Source organism: Bombina bombina, chromosome 4 (genome assembly GCF_027579735.1).
Source record: "Bombina bombina isolate aBomBom1 chromosome 4, aBomBom1.pri, whole genome shotgun sequence".
NCBI classification, from domain to species: domain Eukaryota; kingdom Metazoa; phylum Chordata; class Amphibia; order Anura; family Bombinatoridae; genus Bombina; species Bombina bombina.
Genome location: NC_069502.1, coordinates 564,877,262 through 564,896,699, shown reverse-complemented (window position 1 = coordinate 564,896,699; position 19,438 = coordinate 564,877,262). Strand labels below are relative to the sequence as shown.

General features: G+C 42.5%; 1 protein-coding gene across 1 annotated transcript in view; it reads left to right on the top strand.

Moving 5' to 3' along the window:
• RNGTT (RNA guanylyltransferase and 5'-phosphatase) overlaps positions 1–19,438 on the top strand; it is a 1,295,116-nt gene that overhangs the window by 158,083 nt on the left and 1,117,595 nt on the right. The window contains exon 6 of the mRNA XM_053710532.1: positions 17,373–17,616. Within this exon, the coding sequence (XP_053566507.1) occupies positions 17,373–17,616 (244 nt within the window). The remainder of the gene's footprint in view (positions 1–17,372; positions 17,617–19,438) is intronic.

Genomic DNA, 19,438 nt, shown 5'->3' with positions numbered 1-19,438 from the left:
GTAGCGGTTTTAGGGTGATCCCGGGGGAGCGGCAAAACTTCCAGGGTGTCATTTTAAATCAAAGGGCTGCTGGAGCGACCAGGGGTAAAGTTTAGCGGATGTTCTGCTGTCCTGTGGCCGACCAGGCATTCCAGGAGCCTGGCCAGCCTGAGAGGGGTTAGGCGGGTGTCCGTTGTCAGGGGGCCGACCGGGAGTTCCAGGAGCCCGGCCAGCCTAGGAGGGTTTTCCTGGTCATAAACCAACACTTCTCTGCACACAAAAACAAGCCAACACAAAGCAGAGATGGTGGTTGCTCTGAGGAGCCTAAAACCACTGAGAAACAACAGGGGTGAGATTGTAGGGGGTGGGGGGTAGCCTTAGCTGTCTGGTATCTGTGACAGGGGGCAAGGGTTCAGCCCCTGCAGCCCAGTATCCGTGACAACTCCCCCTCTCCAGTTTGGCAGACCCGGCTAGATCCACACACGGGTCGGCCTGGGATGTCCGAGGAGTTTATGCCATTTCAGTCCGCCGGGAAAGTCCGTCAGCATTCCCATTGTTCTTTCCCGGTCGGTACTGGATGTCAAAGTTTAATGGCTGCAGGGCTAGGCTCCACCTCAACAGTCTCCCATTGTCCCCGGAAACCCAGTTGAGCCATACTAGGGGGTTGTGGTCAGTAAGGATGGTGAAGGGTCTCCCATATAGGTAGGGCTGCAACTTCTTCAAAGCCCATACCAGCGCCAGACACTCCTTCTCAACCGCCGCGTAGCCTACTTCTAGGGGTAGCAGTTTGCGACTGATGTATGCAACGGGGTGGTCGTGTCCTTTCTCGTCCGCCTGGCTTAGTATGGCCCCCAACCCGAACATGGAGACATCTGTGTGGACAGAAAAACGTTTGGCTGGGTTAGGAGCGGCCAGTACTGGGGCAGAGATTAAGGCAGACTTAAGACTCTGGAAGGCTTTTTCACACTCGGGGGACCACAGGACCTGTTGGGGAAGTCGTTTACGGGTCAGGTCAGTCAGGTGTTTGGCGAGGGTGCTGTAATTAGGGACGAACCTCCGGTAGTAACCTGCAGTACCCAGAAAGGCAAGGACTTGGGTTTTGGTCCTGTGGGTGGGCCAGTTAGCCACTGCCTTGACTTTGGCCGGTTCGGGTCGCTGCTTACCGCAGCCAACTCGGTGGCCTAAGTACTGAACTTCCGAGCGCCCAGTGGTACACTTATCTGGCTTCAAGGTTAGGCCGGCGGCTCGAAGACTATCTAAGACGACGCCTAGGTGGACCAGATGGTCCTCCCAGGTCTCGCTATAGATGGCAATTTCATCCAGGTATGCACAGGCATAGTCCTGGAGGCCATCCAACAGGCGGTCTACCATTCTTTGGAAAGTGGCTGGGGCGTTCTTCATTCCAAACGGCATGACCTTAAACTGGTATAAGCCGAAGGGAGTGATGAAGGCAGACTTGGGGACGGACTCAGGGTCGAGGGAGATTTGCCAATAACCCTTGCATAGGTCGAGGGTGGTCATGAAGTGGCCTCAGGCAATTTGATCTAACAGGTCATCTACTCTGGACACGGGATAGGCGTCAGTGGTGGTTCTGTCGTTGAGTCTATGGTAGTCAATGCAGAACTGGGTAGTTCCGTCCTTCTTGGGTACTAACACTACCGGGGAGGCCCAGGGACTGTTGGACGGTTCAATGACACCGAGGTCCAACATTCCCCGGAGCTCCCGGTGCATACTGTCCCTGACGGCCTCTGGGACCCTGTAGGCAGCCTGTCGCAGGGGGGTCTGTTCCAGGGTCTCCAAACCCAGGGACAGTAGAGAACATGTCACTTCTTTGTTCCAAGAGTCGTCGGAACTGCCTTTTCTGTCCGGGCTCTAAACTATCGCCTAGGAATATGTCATCCACTCCCTGGGGGGTGTCAGTAGGTCCGGGAAGCTCCAGCATTGGAAGACATTCAGAGTCCTCCACTGCCGGCGCACAGATAGCAACCGCATCTCTGGGTCTCTATGTATGCCTTTAACATGTTCACATGAAAGGTCCAACGGATCCTTTCATCTGAACACTTCGCTACCAGGTATGTGGTGTTGTTCAGTTGTTCCACAACCCGGTAAGGTCCTTGCCAAGAGGCTTGTAGCTTGTCGGTTTTGACAGGCTTCAGATCGAGGACCTTCTTTCCCACGATCAGGGTTCGGGTACGGGCATTGCGATCGTACCATCGCTTCTGCCTGTGCTCAGAGGCTTGAAGGTTCTCGTGTTCCTGGGCAGCCAGGTCCTGCAGCCGGTCTCTGAACTGGAGTACGTACTCCACAACAGAGTGCTCTTCCCCCCCAGTGGCTCCCTGCCAGTGGGCTCATACCAAATCTAGCAGGCCCCTAACCTTTCGACCATATTGAAGTTCAAAGGGGGAAAACCCGGTGGATTCCTGAGGCACCTCTCGATATGCAAATGGAGGTGCCGGTCAGTCTGGGGGCTTCCCTCCAGACTGACCGGCACCTCCATAGCAGCCACAGTCACACAGAATCCCAGGACACAGGGGTAGCGGTTTTAGGGCGATCCCGGGGGAGCGGCGGCACTTCCAGGGTGTCATTTTAAAGCTCTCGGTCACCAGATGCCACAGTCGAAATCGGCATGATTCGTTACTGGGAACCGGAGTTACAGTCCATTGGGGTTAGGGGTGTCCAAAACCCCCAGTTCCCAAAGGAGCTCCCCTCCAATAATTACCTCAGCTCTTGTCCTCCCTAGGGGCTACCAATCCCCAAAAGAGTGGAGCTCTGGGGCAAAGGGCTGCTGGAGCGACCAGGGGTAAAGTTAGCGGATGTTCTGCTGTCCTGTGGCCGACCAGGAGTTCCAGGAGCCTGGCCAGCCTGATTGGGGTTAGGTGGTGTCCGTTGTGAGGAGGCCGACCGGGAGTTCCAGGAGCCCGGCCAGCCTAGCAGGGTTTTCCTGGTCATAAACCAACTCTTCTCTGAACACAAAAATAAGCCAACACAAAGCAAACAAACAGTCTCCAGAGATGGTGGTTGCTCTGAGGAACCCAAAACCACTGAGAAACAACAGGGGTGAGATTGTAGGGGGGTGGGGGGTAGCCTTAGCTGTCTGGTATCCGTGACAGGGGGCAAGGGTTCAGCCCCTGCAGGCCAGTATCCGTGACACTGTCCTTATAAGTCTGTAGACTAATTATATAATACCCACCTCCGTTTATAGTTTTAAATAGAAGATTGGTGGTTAGGTAGTGAATGTGGTATAATGTCTAACGTTATGTAACCGCCTTAGAGTTATCACTACCAGTCAGAACCTTATTCACAGGACCACTATTACTGTACGGCCCTTAGTTGGTAGCTGTGTGCTCTATAGTGTCATTGATTAGACAAAATCATGTATCCATATGAATGCACAACTTTTGCTTGTTAGTTTTTTTACCATGTATGATGTTTATGGTTTGGTGCAACTGTTTATTCTACTATTATGTGTTCTGACTTGTGAGTAGCACACCCATACCCCATAATAAGGAAGAGTTTAAGCGTAGTACTGAACCCTATTCTATACTAGCCACATACTATCTTCACTCTTCTACCAGATTTTAAAATCTATATGCCCCATAGTTAATTTCACCTCTCCCCCCCCCATTCACATAGCTTATGTTGTAAACTAAGGAATTTTAAAATAACAAACTCTTGATTGAATAATAAAAACTACAGTTAAACACTAAAAAACTCTAAGCCATCTCCGTGGAGATGTTGCCTGTACAACGGCAAAGAGAATGACTGGGGTAGGCGGAGCCTAGGAGGGATCATGTGACCAGCTTTGCTGGGCTCTTTGCCATTTCCTGTTGGGGAAGAGAATATCCCACAAGTAAGGATGACGCCGTGGACCGGACACACCGTTGGAGAAAGTAATTTATCAGGTAAACATAAATTCTGTTTTTATCCCAAAATCTACCCCTCTGAAGCTATAAATTTTGACGCTTTTTACTAGTTTCCTTTTTATAGTCCCCTCCCTATTCGGTATCTAAAAACATATGTATAAACACAGCTACAAGGGTCCAAAAGTGGCCCAATTTGATTTAAGTTTAGTTTCTAGTTCCCCTCTCTTTAGTGATACACTGATATATACTCTGTTTGGTCCAATAGTGGCCACTTGTGTTTTCCAAATAGAGGAAAATGAGGTTTCCCTTATATATACATACGGCTGTAGTGGATTTATTCGCTTATCCATATAAATGTTTGCTGATTTTCTAATGGTGTAATAGTGTGCAATATTCAGCCTTTTATCCGCATATGATGTATATATAACCTATATTATCTTGTGATATGCCACTTAATCCTTCACACTACTGTAAGTGTATATTGCATCTTTATTGTTATTACATGTATCCTCAATAAAAACTTTAAAAAAATATAGAAAAAATGGGAAGTTTTTTTTTTTAAAGCTCTATCTGAATCAAGAACATTTTTAGGTGTCCTTTCCTTTTAAGTAGTATCACACTGTCTGGACACAAAAAAAAAACAAGTTTTGTCTAAAGGTCCTTTTTTTTTAATTATTTTTTTTAAAGAAACCTAAACCATTCATTGATCCTACATGCAGGCTCTGGCATATGTGAGTATTTTTCGTCTTATGGTCTGTAGTCTTGCTCTCCAACTGTTGTCTAGTGAACCCTGTGAAGGCTCACCATAGATGCTTTGCCCATGATTTAGTTTGAGTTTAATGGTTAGTGGCTTGATATGTTCAGTGTATGTTCTGTGCCCGATTTTCTACACTTTATTTTATTTATATATTTATTTATAAAATATTTTACCAGGAAGGATACATTGAGATTTCTCTCGTTTTCAAGTATGTCCTGGGACCACAAAACATTGCATTGATACAATAGGGTACAATAAAATACAAAAACAATAATAATACACAATATATGCAAACATTTAACATAGAACTGGTAGGAAATATTTAATCAACCATGACAGGCACATTCTGTTTTGAGATATGCAGAGAGGGATCTCTTAAAGGATATTAGACTTGGGGAAGTTTTTAAAGTGTGAGGGAGGTCATTCCATAATTATGGTGCTCTGTAGGAAAAGGAGGATCGAGCTGCTTTCTTTTTGTATTGAGGCAAGCTAAATAATGTGCTGTTATTGGATCGGAGGTTATAGGAGGTGGGAATAGCCGGGGAGAGCATTCTGCTCAGGTAGGGTGGGAGCTTCCCAGAAAGGCTCTTAAAGACAAGGCAGGAAAGATGGAGGGTGCGTCTGGATTCCAGCGACAGCCAGTTTAGTTCTTTTAGCATGTCACAATTGTGGGTCCTGTAGTTACATTGTAGCACAAAGCGGCAGAACGAGTTATACAATGTATTTAGTTTATTAAGGTGAGTTTGCGGAACAGGTGCATATACTATGTCCCCATAATCCAAGATAGGCATCAGCATTTGCTGTACAATCTTTTCCTTTACTGTAGGGCTGAGGCAGGATTTGTTTCTGTACAGGGCACCTAGTTTTGGATAAAGTTTAGAGGCAAGTTTTTCTATGTGGAGGCCAAAAGATAGATTGGGGTCTAACAACATACCTAAGTATTTAAAAGAGTGGACTGCGGTCAGCATGCAATTGGATTTTGTTTTGATGCGAAGATGGGAATTTTGTAATTTTTGTAATTTAGGTCCCGTTACAAAGATCATTGTGACAGTTTTGTCAGTGTTTAAGAAGAGTTTGTTTTTCGAGATCCACTTTTCTACCTTATTCAGATGTGACTGTGGCCCAATCATGTTCCAGTGAGATCCTCGATATATCTTCAGACTTGATCTTCCTTATTTGTTGTGATTTTGTGCTTATTGGGAAAAATGTTTACTTTTGCTATATCTTTCTGTGCATTTATTAGTTTTTTATTTTACGCTAGGCGATAAGGCTGCCCAGAGGGCAGTCTATTTAAAAAAAAAAACTACAACCACCAAAGCTAAAATTACAAAAAATAAAAAATGGTAAAATTACAGAAAAAAATAAACAAAGCTATCTAAAATAAAATATTTAAACATAAACTAATACCCCTATAAAATAAACCCCCCCCCCAAAATAAATCCACCCCCTAATCTAATACTAAACTACCAAAAGCCCTTAAATTGACTTTTATAGGGCATTGCCTTAAGTTAAACAGCTCTTTTACCTAAACAAATTACCAATTACCCTCTAACAGTAACACCCCCCCAAAAAACAAAACAAAAAACTAACACTAAAAAAACCTAAACTACCCATTGCCCCTAAAGGGGCATTTGTATGGGCATTGCTCTTAAAAGAGCAATCGTTTCTTTTCCAGCCAATTAAATCCCTATTCTTTTTTTTTTATTATTTTTTAAAAATTGAAAAAAAATCCTAACACTAAGCCCTAAATAGGTACTCACTGTTCCTGAAGTCTGGCGGAGAAGGTATTCTACTTCCAGGCGGCTCCATCATCTTCTATCTTCATCCGGAGTGAAGGCAGCGTGGAGCGGAGGTGCAGAGCTGTGGAGCCTCAGTGGTGGTCCTCACTGGCGACGCGGAGCTGTCTTCCCTGACGCATGGATCCTTAGTGGCAGTCCTCAATGGCGACGGTCCTCTGTGGCATGGAGGCTCCTCTTCATCCAATGTCCGTCATACACTAAAGATTACATGCAAGGTACCGCAATCAATTTGAGGTACCTTGCATTCCTATTGGCTGAAAGTTTGAAATCAGCCAATAGGATTAGAGCTACTGAAATCCTATTGGCTGTTCAAATCAGCCAATAAGATTTCAGTAGCTCTCATCCTATTGACTGAATTCAAAATTTTAGCCAATAGGAATACAAGGTACCCCAATAAATATGGTTTACGTTGCATTCAATCTTCAGTGTGTGACGGACGATTGCATGAAGAGGAGCCTCTATGCCGCTGAGTACCACCGCTGAGGATCCACGCATCAGGGAAGCCAGCTTTGCACCTCTGCTCCGCGCCGCCTTCGGTCCAGATGAAGATAGAAGATGATGGAGCCGCCTGGAAGAAGACCTCCGCCGGACTTCAGGAACGGTGAGTACCTATTTGGGGCTTAGTGTTCATGATTAAGGAATTGACCGAAACATGTAGGACAGACTGGTTCCTGAAAATGTTCTGCCTATTCTTTTGATTTTAACAACTCTGTTGCCTAACGAGATATTTTGCATCTATGTATGGATATTAAAAACCTATGCTAACTTTAGAGGATCGCAGTGTATTTCTTTCGTTTGCATGCTTAGTGTTAGTATTTTTTTTTTTTTAAGATTAGGTATTTAATGGGCTGGAAAAGAGCTGATTGCCCTTTTAGGGCAGTAAAAGAGCTAACTGCTCTTTTAAGGGCAATGCCCATACAAATGCCCCTTTAGGGGCAATGGGTACTTTAGTTTTTTTTAGTTTTAGTTTTTTTTTTTTTTTTGCGGGGGGGATTTGGTGGGTGAGGGGTTTTACTGTTAGGAGGGAATTAGTAATTTTTAAATTTAAAAGAGCTGTTTAACTTAGGGCAATTCCCTACAAAAGACCATTTTAAGGGCTATTGGTGGTTTAGTTTAGGGGGTGTTTTTATTTTGGGGGGGGCTTTTTTATTTGCATAGGGATTAGGTTTATTTTTTTTTATTTTTGATAATTTTGTATTTAATGTTAGGTTTTATTTAAATGTAACTTAGTATTGGGGTTAATTTAGGGGGTGTTAGCTTAGGGGGCTTAGTAATTAAATTAGTTATTTTCTTCATAAATGGAGAGTCCACAGCTGCATTCATTACTTTTGGGAAATAAGAACCTGGCCACCAGGAGGAGACAAAGACACCCTAGCCAAAGACTTAAATACTCCTCCCACTTCCCTCATCCCCCAGTCATTCTTTGCCTTTCGTCCCAGGAGGTTGGCAGAGAAGTGTCAGAATGTATATTGTCTCTTATGGAGGGTAGTACTCTTCAACATAGGACTGGAGATAAAGTAATCCTATCAGTCTCTCAGTGAGAGCTTGGATGAAAGTTAGAGTGCGGAGATGCAAGGAGAGTCTTTCTGCGAAACCATCCCGACTCATGTTAACAACTCCTCAAGCAATCTGCGTTGTCGAACTTTGCTCTGCTGCCTGCTTTCTTCTCTCAAGTCCATGGCGGAGTCGATGCTACTATCCGTCACACTTGAAGGGCTGTGTTCCTTTTCCACTGCGTAGATTCCGGTAAGATTGTTTCATTTTACTTTCGTCATGATTCTATTGTATTACAAATATTTTCCCGGGAGGCTACCACCTTGCAGGACTATCTATAAAATATAAGGGTCTCAGTGAGGCGCCTTTTGTATCTTGGAATCAAGGGTAATATCTCCTGAGGGGGGTTATTGAACAGGGTTTTTGTTAATCATGTTTATGTGATTCGACCTGCTTATGCGTAGTGTTACTTAGGCTCATGACTTGTGGAACATAACGGCCTTTGGAAGTGACGCAGCCTTTACGGTCGGGTGCGCTTTTTCTGGACTGTACGGTTCACCTTGTGACCGGGCGTGGTCATGTTTTTGACTCTCCATTACCTCATTCCTAGCCCTGTGGTGACGGAGAAATACGGCTCTGCTGGTATTGGGCTTTTAGGAGGTGGTGAGTGCCCCAGCCATTGTGGCTATCAGGTTCCGTTTAAGTTTTGGGTCCAAATCTGGTATCAATATCCTAGCTATGGAGGAGTCTGATTCTGTGGAGACGGATGTCTCTGTTTTATTTTCTACCCCGTGCGCAGAATGCATATTTCCCCGGATGATACTAGCCTATCAGTTATGTTCTGAATGCCGTATTAGAGTGCTCAATTCCTCGGGATCGGGGAATCAAGGAGCCGCTGAGCTATCCACCTCTGGGGCCTCTGTCCTCCGAGTGGTGAGTTCCCTTCCACCATCGCTTACTACACATGCAGGTAACCCAGAATTTGCTTCCCCTTCTCCAGAAGGTAGCTTCTTTCCCCAAGGGGTTTCAGCACGATGTTGCATGTCCATAATTTTGGCACTAGCCTGTATGCAACTTCCAGAAGTTGGTTTTGGATACTGTTCGTGTTCCGTTATCCAGGGCTCTTCAGGCATAATGTGGCCTGTTCAGCTCTCTGGGGAAACGACTGTCCCTGAGGCTTCAGGGGTTCAGCCTTCGAGGCCGGAGACGTCCTTCACTCTGGCGGGGGTATGCTGCGATTTTCGGTATAGACTGATTAGCCTTTTTGTTCTTTTGAGGCATGCTTTGGCCTTGTCGGAAGATCCCATCCTTATTGGATCAGAGACTTCTCAGTCTGCTTCTTCGAATAGCTTGCAGAAATAGACATAAGGGGATGAAGTAATCTTCTTATAGTCTTGTTATCGAGTACTTTTTCCAGTTTGAGCTTGGTAGAACAGGGGCCCTGTGGGGCACTCCTGCGGGTATGTCTGTTCTGTTTAGGCGATAAACCTGCGGGTTGCTTTATCCTTTATTTTATTGGAATAACACTCATATTTTATATTTCCTTCGGGAAGTTTGTCTGGAATCGATACTCTCGATGTTTGATCGCGCTGTTACTTCTATGGAACTTGTTTATTCCTATGTGATACACCTGATGAAACGGTCAGAGGACCGGGAAACGCGTTGTGTTTCAACAATAAAACTAAGTTGATTTTATACTGACATCACAAGCTTTATTTTATTTATCCTTTAACTGGATACATCTGCTGATACTATCATTGATACCGAAATACAGTGGTCCAGGACTGACGACTACGAGACTGTTGCTAACAACCCTTGTTGAGAGGAAAGCTCGCTGGACAGCTTTAATAGTTCAGCCCGTACCTGTGGCACTTCTCAAGTGCTTTGGATCTCGTAAGTTCACATTTGTGCGTGACTATATTACCCCATTGATAGAGCACTATTGTGGCGCCTTCTTCTCTGCTTTTTCCACTATTTCTAGATCCCTACTTGTTTTTGTCAAATAACTTTGGAAGAAGATTGCAGCTTGTTTTCTACACGGAATTTATTGGCCATTGGGAACTGTCTCCATTATCGATCTCAAGGGTGTCTTTTGATCGGAATACTCTGATGGGGACTGTATTTGTGGTTTGAGAACATTTTACCTATGTCTTTGCTCATTTAGGCATTGCCTTATCATACCACATTGCTATTTCTAGTATTGTTTTTTTATATATCTCTGCTGCATATGTGTTTATTTATTTTCAAGCTACATTTAGTAATTATGTTCGTTTGATCAGTAGTGATATTGTTTCTATATTGCACTTTATGATCTCACATTTATAGTTGAGTATTCACGTGAATATTTTTATACATATTCACATCCGTTGCCCTTGGAGAGGGTTATACAAATTTTCTGTGACTTATCACCACTACATATATATTTTTTCAGGCGCCTTTAACATATTACACATACCACATTATTCCTATGTGTATCTGCCGTTTTCCCTCTCTTGGGGGGCTTCTATATGGCCTTGACAGGAATAGCCCTTGGTTTCAAGCTATTCCTGATTGTGTTCAGTCCTTCTTTCCTGAGGCCTAATTCAGACACGTGGCACCTTTTCTGCCTGGCTGGTCCGGTTGGGCGCTGAGTGCCTCACATATGATTGTGTTATTCTTGTGCTCTTTTACAAGTTTCAGTTCATTCTGAGTGGACCTGAGGGTTTGTGAGGCATGGGGGATTGGTTCAGTCCTAATTGACCTCTCCAGCTGGTCGATGCCGGCGAGGTAGCTCAGTTGGTAAAATGCCCTGATTACTAGGCCTGTTCAAGGATAGGATCCTAGGATCACAGGTTCTGTCCCGGCAGGGCCGACTCAGCCCTTCATTCTTCTGACGATACATTGAGTACCATTCAGATTGGGTAATAATCACAACTATTACTATTCCGCTGCCGATTTGGTTAATCCAAGAGTGGGCGCTGGAAAAGCGCTTTGTTTCCCACTGGAAGAAGGGCGCTATATAAATACTAGTTTGACTCTCTCATGATTCCGTCTTTATGTGTAGTATGTGTAGTGTTCCTCCCTGCGTGGGTTGGAGGTTGGGAGGATTTCAGACCTCCTTCCAGCCATTTCTGGCCGTCTTGCACTTGTGGCTATGGGGTTCCCGTTCTCCGGATTAGTCTGGTTATGTTCCCTGTGAGGTTCCCTGGAATGATATGGGGCACAGGCCTATAGTTTTTGTTGTGGATCTTCTGGATTTCCGGAAGACTTACGATCCTGTAACTGGTTCGGTGCGATCCAGTTTTTCCAGGGAACATAGGCTATGACCTTCGGTTTAGACTGAGGTGTGCTCCCCTTTTTGGGGGAGTTCCTCTGTTTTCATCTATGACGTCTTGATGATTTCATTTGGATTTGTTTCCTCAGCCTATGGCTTCATGTCTTATGAGCTTGTGCGCTGTTCCCTCCTTTGGGGGGGGGGGTTCGTTTGTCCGACTTATGGCGGTGGGGTTTCCACTCTCTGGAGGTTGGCTGTCCTGTCCTGTGTACAGGTTGTTGGAACGGGAGTTTTTTATCCTCTAGAGGAGAGCCTCCATTCTCTGGGGTTCTGTTCCTCTGGGGTTATGATGTCTCCATGTTCGATACTGTTATGGAGTGTCGTGCTGGGGCTTCTGAGGCTCTATTGCATTTTCCCTGTTCCTCTCCTATGGATCTCTTGGACTTCCGATTGTTCGAGTTCTTGGGTTGGCACCTGAGTTCCATTGGGTGGCTGAGTCCACCTTTTTCAGTTTTCCTTTTGGGGACTGGTGTTTTTTTTTTCCCCTGTCCTTCAGACCTGACAGCCAGCTGTAGAGACCTGTGAGTTACTTTGCTGCATAAGCAAGCGGAAGGTTGCAGTTTGAAATTAGGTGCACCCGTTTGCACTTTATCGGTACGTTGGCAGATTTTACCAAGACTTTGTTTGCCTTGTGGCATGGTGAGCCTTTTGATGTTTCTGTGCTACTCCATGTTCAGGTTATGGAGTAGGGCTGGCAGATTTTTTTTTTCTTCTGAGCTGGGTCCACTGCTTAGTGGATGTTCTGCAGTCTGTGGTATGATTGTGACCTATCCTCTGCTGCTCTTACTTGCCTGCAAGTAGTTGCTACTGAAGTCATCCTGGTATGACTGTAGTGTCTGGTGTTGACCCAGGGAATTGCCTTCTGGGTTTGCTGCACGTATATCGGTTTCTGAAGACTTCAATATTTTGAGTTCCTTGAGAACTCTGTCTTCAATTTTCTTTTAGGGTGCAGTTGCACTATCTTGAGGAGTTCTTCTTCTCTGTGCCGGATTCCTGGTTTTAACCTCGTGGTTTCTGTACATCTGGGGTCTGGGCGTTGCCTCCCCTTGTTCTCGCATCTGGCTTCGGTGTCTGTGAGTTTGGCTTGGTTTTTGGTGTTTTACTTTTTGGAAATTGTTATACCCTTTTTGGGTTTTCGGGGAATCCTTGCTTGTTCCCCCATCTCTTTCCCTTTTGGGGAGTTTGTTTGTTGATCCCCTTCTCTGGTACTGGGTGTGTTGTTGAGGACCACTTTCTTAGCAACGGTGTCTCCTGGAGCCGTGCTGGCTCAGTTGTGTTCTTAATGCAGTCTCTAGCAAGGCTTGTGGACTATATGTCGGTCAGTGTCTTAGGGCCTTTTTTATTTTCCAAATTTTCTCGGCTTCAGATGAAGCAGGGTTTTTGTTGGGTGAGAGTTTTTCAGGCCTGGTGCCCTCAGAATGGGCCACATTTTGTACCCTCCCGTTTGCGCATTCAGTGTCCTCTATAGCTTGGGTATTGTTTTCCCAAAAGTAATGAATGCAGCTGTGGACTCTTTCCATTTATGAAGAAAAACATAAATTATGCTTGCCTGATAATTTTCTTTTCTTCAGATGGAAAGAGTCCACAGCTCCCCACCTGGTTTTTTATGGGGGGGTGTCTGTTATTTTCTTCTGGCACATTTTCACCCTGGTATTTCTTCTACTGTTCCTTGTTCCTCGGCAGAATGACTGGGGGATAAGGGAAGTGGGGGAGGTATTTAAGCCTTTGGCTGCGGTGTCTTTGCCTCCTCCTGGTGGCCAGGTTTTTATTTCCCAAAAGTAATGAATGCAGCTGTGGACTCTTTCCATCTGAAGAAAAGAAAATTATCAGGTAAGCATAATTTATGTTTTGCGTTGTGGGGGTTTAGTGGTGGTTAATAGGTTAATTAGGTTTATTGCGATGTTGGGGGTTGGCGGTTTAGGGGGTTAATGGGTTAATTAGGTTTATTGCGATGCGGGGGGTTGGCGGTTTAGAGGTTAATAGGTTAATTAGGTTATTGCGATGTGAGGGGTTGGCATTTTTTTTTTTTTTTTTTAGGCTTCGGGATTGCCTACGTTGCATCCAGGTGGTGAAAGAATTCACCTTTTGCCTCGCGCAGCCAACATTCCTTTGAGGATGTGTACGCAACTGGCGACACTGAAATAAACGCGATTATAGTACAGATGGTGTTACTTTTTTTTGTCTATATATGGTTAGGATTCTGGCTAGCTTTTTTTTTTTTTTTTTAAGCTCTTAATAGTAATACCAGTTATTTCCTTTGACCTAGGTCCAGGTACATCAGCAGCCCTAGTTGGGAAGAGCACCTTTAGGGCTAAAAGAACATTGAATTGTAAAATGTTCTCCCTTTTAATGTGTTACAAATGCTCAATTTTACCTGCTGAAGTGTAACAATAGTTTACAAATAGCAGCTTGTTTTTTATTATTTGAAATTAGTTTTTGCGTTTTAAAACACACACACATATACTGACATTTGTAATATTGCAGTATTCTCTATAGAACATTTAAACAGCAAAAATCAACTTTCCATTAGGGGATGGGCTGAAGCAAGAGACCTGCACATTTCAACTGGTATTCCTGCTAAAGCTGTGAATACAATGATCTCTTACCAACTTCTAGCCCGAGTACGTTCAGTACTTCCAAAGATACGTTTCATTGACAAAGAAAATAATAAGCTGAATTGTGAGGCTTTTTCTAACCTCAACGGTGTCAGGCTCACAGGTTTTCATTGCCTGAACCTTGCATACTATATATGAGGAAAGTATTTGCACAAATCTAAGCATTTTGAGTTCCCTAAGCCAGGGTTCTTCAAACCACGGGTTGGGACCCATTTCTGGGTCGAGCACCATGTTTACTGGGTCGTGACTTGTGTGTTTATTATAGGAGACTGTATGTGGTGTGTGTATTATATGAGAGAGTGTGCTGTGTGTGTGCTGTATGAGAGTGTGTGGTGTGTGTGCGTGTGTTTTTATGAGTTTCTGTGGTGTGTGTCTGTGTGTGTGTTGTATGAGAGTGTGGTATGTGTTGTATGAGTGTGTGTTGTTTGAGTGTGTGTGGTGTGTGTGCGTGTGTTTTCATATGAGTTTCTGTGGTGTGTGTCTGTGAAAGTGTTGTATGAGAGTGTGGTATGTGTTGTATGAGTATGTGTGGTGTGTGTGCATGTGTTTTCATATGAGTTTCTGTGGTGTGTGTCTGTGTGTGTGTTGTATGAGAGTGTGGTATGTGTTGTATGAGAATGTGTGTGTGTTGTATGTGTGTGTTGTGTGTGTGGTGTGTGTATTGTATGAGAGTGTGTGCGTGTGTTTTTATATGAGTTTCTGTGTGTGTGTTGTATGAGAGTGTGTGTTGTATAAGAGTGTGTGGTGTGTGTATTGTATGAGAGTGTGTGGTGTGTGTGCGTGTGTTTTTATATGAGTTTCTGTGGTGTGTGTCTGTGTGTGTGTTGTATGAGAGGGTGTGTTGTATGAGAGGGTGTGTTGTATGAGAGGGTGTGTTGTATGAGAGGGTGTGTTGTATGAGAGGGTGTGTTGTATGAGAGTGTGTGGTGTGTGTATTGTATGAGAGTGTGTGGTGTGTGTGCGTGTGTTTTTATGAGAGTTTCTGTGGTGTGTGTCTGTGTGTGTGTGTTGTATGAGAGTGTGTGCGTGTGTTGTATGAGAGGGTGTGTGGTGTGTGTGTGTTGTATGAGAGTGTGTGGTGTGTGTATTGTATGAGAGTGTGTGGTGTGTGTATTGTATGAGAGTGTGTGGTGTGTGTATTGTATGAGAGTGTGTGGTGTGTGTGCGTGTGTTTTTATATGAGTTTCTGTGGTGTGTGTCTGTGTGTGTGTGTTGTATGAGAGTGTGTGTGTTGTATGTGTGTGTTGTATGAGAGTATGTGGTGTTTGTATTGTATGAGTGTGTGTGGTGTGTGTGCGTGTGTTTTTATATGAGTTTCTGTGGTGTGTGTCTGTGTGTGTGTGTTGTATGAGAGTGTGTGTGTGTGTTGTATGAGAGTGTGTGTGTGTGTTGTATGAGAGGGTGTGTGGTGTATGAGAGTGTGTGGTGTGTGTGTTGTATGTGTGTGTGTTGTATGAGAGTGTGTGGTGTGTGTATTGTATGAGAGTGTGTGCTGTGTGGGTGCGTGTGTTTTTATATGAGTTTCTGTGGTGTGTGTGTCTGTGTTGTATGAGAGTGTGTGCGTGTGTTTTATGAGAGGGTGGGTGGTATGTGTGTGTTGTATGTGTGTGGTGTATGAGAGTGTGTGGTGTGTGTGTTGTATGTGTGTGGTGTATGAGAGTGTGTGGTGTGTGTGTTGTATGAGAGTGTGTGGTGTGTGTATTGTATGAGAGTGTGTGCTGTGTGGGTGCGTGTGTTTTTATATGAGTTTCTGTGATGTGTGTGTCTGTGTTGTATGAGTGTGTGTGTGTGGTGTATCAGAATGTGTGGTGTGTGTGTCTGTGTGTGGTATCCATCATCTAAAAGACCAAAGTACAGGACTTTTCCAGTTGATCAGTTGCCAATAGGGGTACAAACAGGGATACCTATTCCCTCTATGTTTTGGAAAAAAATAAGTGCAAGGTTTGTATGTCTGTATTTTAGATTAAACTAGCCCCAAGCTGACACAAATCCCATACAAACCCTGCATATTAAAGAGATATGAAACCCCACATTTTTCATGATTTAGATAGAGCATGCAATGTTAAACATCTTTCTAATTTACTTCTATTATCATTTTCTTCTTCATTCTTTTGGTATCTTTTATTGCAGGGACTTATGCTTAGGAGCCGGCCCATTTCTGAAGCACTATATGGCAGCAGTTTTGCAAGAATGTTATTAATTTGTAAAAACACTAGATAACAGCACTATTTCTTGCTTGTAGTTCTCCAGATACCTACCTAGATATTTCTTCAACACAGGATATAATGGGAACGAAGCAAAATTGATAATAGAAGTAAATTGGAAACTTTTTTTAAAAATGGTCTGCTGTGCCTGAATCACAAAATAACATTTTTGGGTTTAGCCATGATTTTTTGTTAGTCAATCAATAATATCAGAAAGCCTTGTTTTTATTTTCTTTCAGTGTCACTATATAAGAATACCTTATATTTTATCTCTGAGCTTCTCCTTTGTTTAGCTTTATATAGTTTGCTATAAATGACCTAGAACCTGGGTGGTTTACTACTCTAATACATTTTTATAACAGCATCTTCTTATTTTGTAGCGCTTAATATAGCTTACTAATTAATGATACAGCTATCCTCTGCAAAGGTCCTAGTTTAATACGGCAGTGGAGATGTCTGTTTATCTAAACTACCATGTCAGACCTTGGGGTTCCTTCACTTTTATGTGGGCACAGGTCTTGTCACAAATGGCTATTATAAGCATTTTACACGTGACTGCCATTAATAATATCTGTTAATTTAACAGTTACTGGGGTCCTTAAGTGGCCCATTTAATTTCACAACATTTTTCCCAAAGAGTCATACCTATAATAAATGAGATCCAAGAGTGACTTCAATTTTTTTCAGGAGATCTTTCTCTTCTTCGTAATTCTATTAGATTACTTAGGTCCAAGGGTGAAACTAGTAAGCAGTAAGAGTAATCCATAATATTAAAATGAGGTTTCATTTATATCTGTTCACCTATATTGCTGACCCATTGTTTTGTTTATAACACACATTTAACTGTGTACTGTTGTTAGCCTATAATAATTTGTCAATCTGATATTATTGTGGATGGACATGTATGTATTTTGTGTTGTATTTTCTAACAACCTCAAAAAAAAAGACTTTAAAATATATATATATATATAAAAACATTAACAGGGCTTTTTTAATGGCCTTAGGCCAAGACATGAGCCCATACACCAATGCATGGTCTAGCCAGTATATGTGCTCTAAAATTGCTTCCCTAAAACAATATAAATACACAAAAGAAACAAGTGAATTAATTCACAATAATGTTGTTATTAATAATAATAATATAGCCCTTCATAATGAATGATGTATTATGTGACATATTTACCAGTTTAAGCCAAATACTTGTCCCTTTATATGTTTATGCATATTATAAATAAGCTGTTTTTATTGAGTTTTGTTTTGTATGCATTTTATATTTGTATACTTAAATAACTCTTGGAGGAACCATGCATACTTAACTTTAAATTAATTTCTATGTTTGCTTTTTCAGCATTGAGGCTGCAGTAGCTACATATGCCCAGGCCAGACCGCCAGGTATTTATAAAGGTGATTATCTGAAGGAGCTCTTCCGTCGTTATGGAGACATTGAGGATGCACCTCCACCTCCTGAGCTCCCAGACTGGTGCTATGAGGAGGATGATGTGGATGATGAGGGCAATAAAGTAATTCAGGAAGCAGAACCTGGATCCTCTGGAGCTGCCTTTAACAGAAGGAAGAAAGAAAGATTAAAACTGGTAAATGTCACTGGTAAATGTTACAGTTGGTTTTACCTAGACTCTCTTTACTAAAATTATCTAAAATGTCTACAGATTCTATGTAAAAAACAAAGAAAGAAACATTCTAGTGAATTAAAAGGTTGGTGAAATAATGTTTTGGAATATGCCTTCTAGTATTTAGTCATATTTAGTCTTTATTTTTCTCTATCTTTTTTTTTTTTTTCTCTCCTTTTTTTCTCTCCTTTTATATCTAGATAATTTCTCCCATGGACCTTTCTCTACCTGCCTCCTTCTTGACTTTATTTCCTCTTACCTCTCCATCATGCTCTTCAGTTGCTTTTTTAGAAAGAAAAAAAAAATAGAAAAGGCAAAATATTAAATACACTCCAGCAGGGAAAATGAATTGGGAACATAATGTTCCTTAAGATGAGCAAAGTTGAGCTAACAATTTGAACTGCATTGAAATGCACTTAAAAAGCAATTGTAAGGCACTGTAGTGACGTTTTCAAGTGGACATTAACTAATGTAAAAATAACTACATTTCATAATGAGATCTCATGCCCAGGGGAACACCCATTGCCCAAAACAAAAATGGATCTTATAAACAAGCACATTAGTAGCAGAATTGCATCCTGTCTTTATGTAAGGTCTTACATATACACAAAATTGGTTAAACAGAAGTAGGTGTGCAACTCCTTTTTACTTAGTATGCTTTAGCTCTTTTAAACCTTAAAGAACTGAGGAAAGATTTCTTTGACCAAAGATTTTTTCACAATAAACACACAGTGCACACAGCTTCCTTGATAGTTTCATGGTCTGTGAGGGTATCTTGAATCGTGGCACAACATGGGTTGTGAAAAACGGCCAAGGTCTTCTAAGAATCTCAAGACATTCTGGATTTTTATGTAAACCATGGTCTTTATAGCCCAGGGCTGTTTCACATATTTACATGCCGAGATGCTTTTTTACTAGTTTATAATAAGACAGAAGTATTTCATATCAACATGTATATATTATTAGTAGTCAGTGATGAGCCCACCCTCAAAACATATATTAAATATAATTATTTACTAAAATATTGTTGACTGGAGGATAATATGTCTAATTGTACTTCCATGGTCAAAAATTATTTATAGATTACTTACAGAGAGAGCGAAACGCACGCTCAGGAATTTAATCCAGCTCAATAACTTGTTACCTTGTCCTGTGGTGATTAAGCCAACTGGGTGCAGCTTTTTTTAGCTCAATAATGCTTTTCACATAGGAAGAACTTTCCTGAAGTATATCAGTCTGATCCTTCCTAACAAGGCCAGTCCAGCTCTGGCTGCACCGGAAAGTTCTTCTCTGTGAAAAGCATTATTGGGTATAGATACAAGGTAATCACAGAGATAAAAAGTATATTATTATAACTGTGTTGGTTATGCAAAACTGGGGAATGGGTAATAAAGTGACTATCTGGTCCTAGGTGGTAAGTAATCATAGAATAAGCTAACAAGTTATTGAGTGGGTGCTCATTCTTAAGAGAGCACTTCTCTCTCTCTTTATGTATAATGAATTATAGAGTAGGATCCCAGATTCCCTAGAATGTTTGTTGTTGAACTACAATAAACTACTGTACACTAATGCAACACAATTATAAGGAGCCTTGGCCCAATATGGATGTAGAATAATGATGTTAATGGGAGCACATGATGAACGTAATCATCTAACTATTTAAAGATACATTCTGTTGTACTAAGTTGTTATAGTTTATTAGATCATTTAATTAATAAAGCACATACTTGCTGTTGGGTGTTTATCCCCTATTAAACCTTTTAAGATTGTGCACCAGGTATGTGAC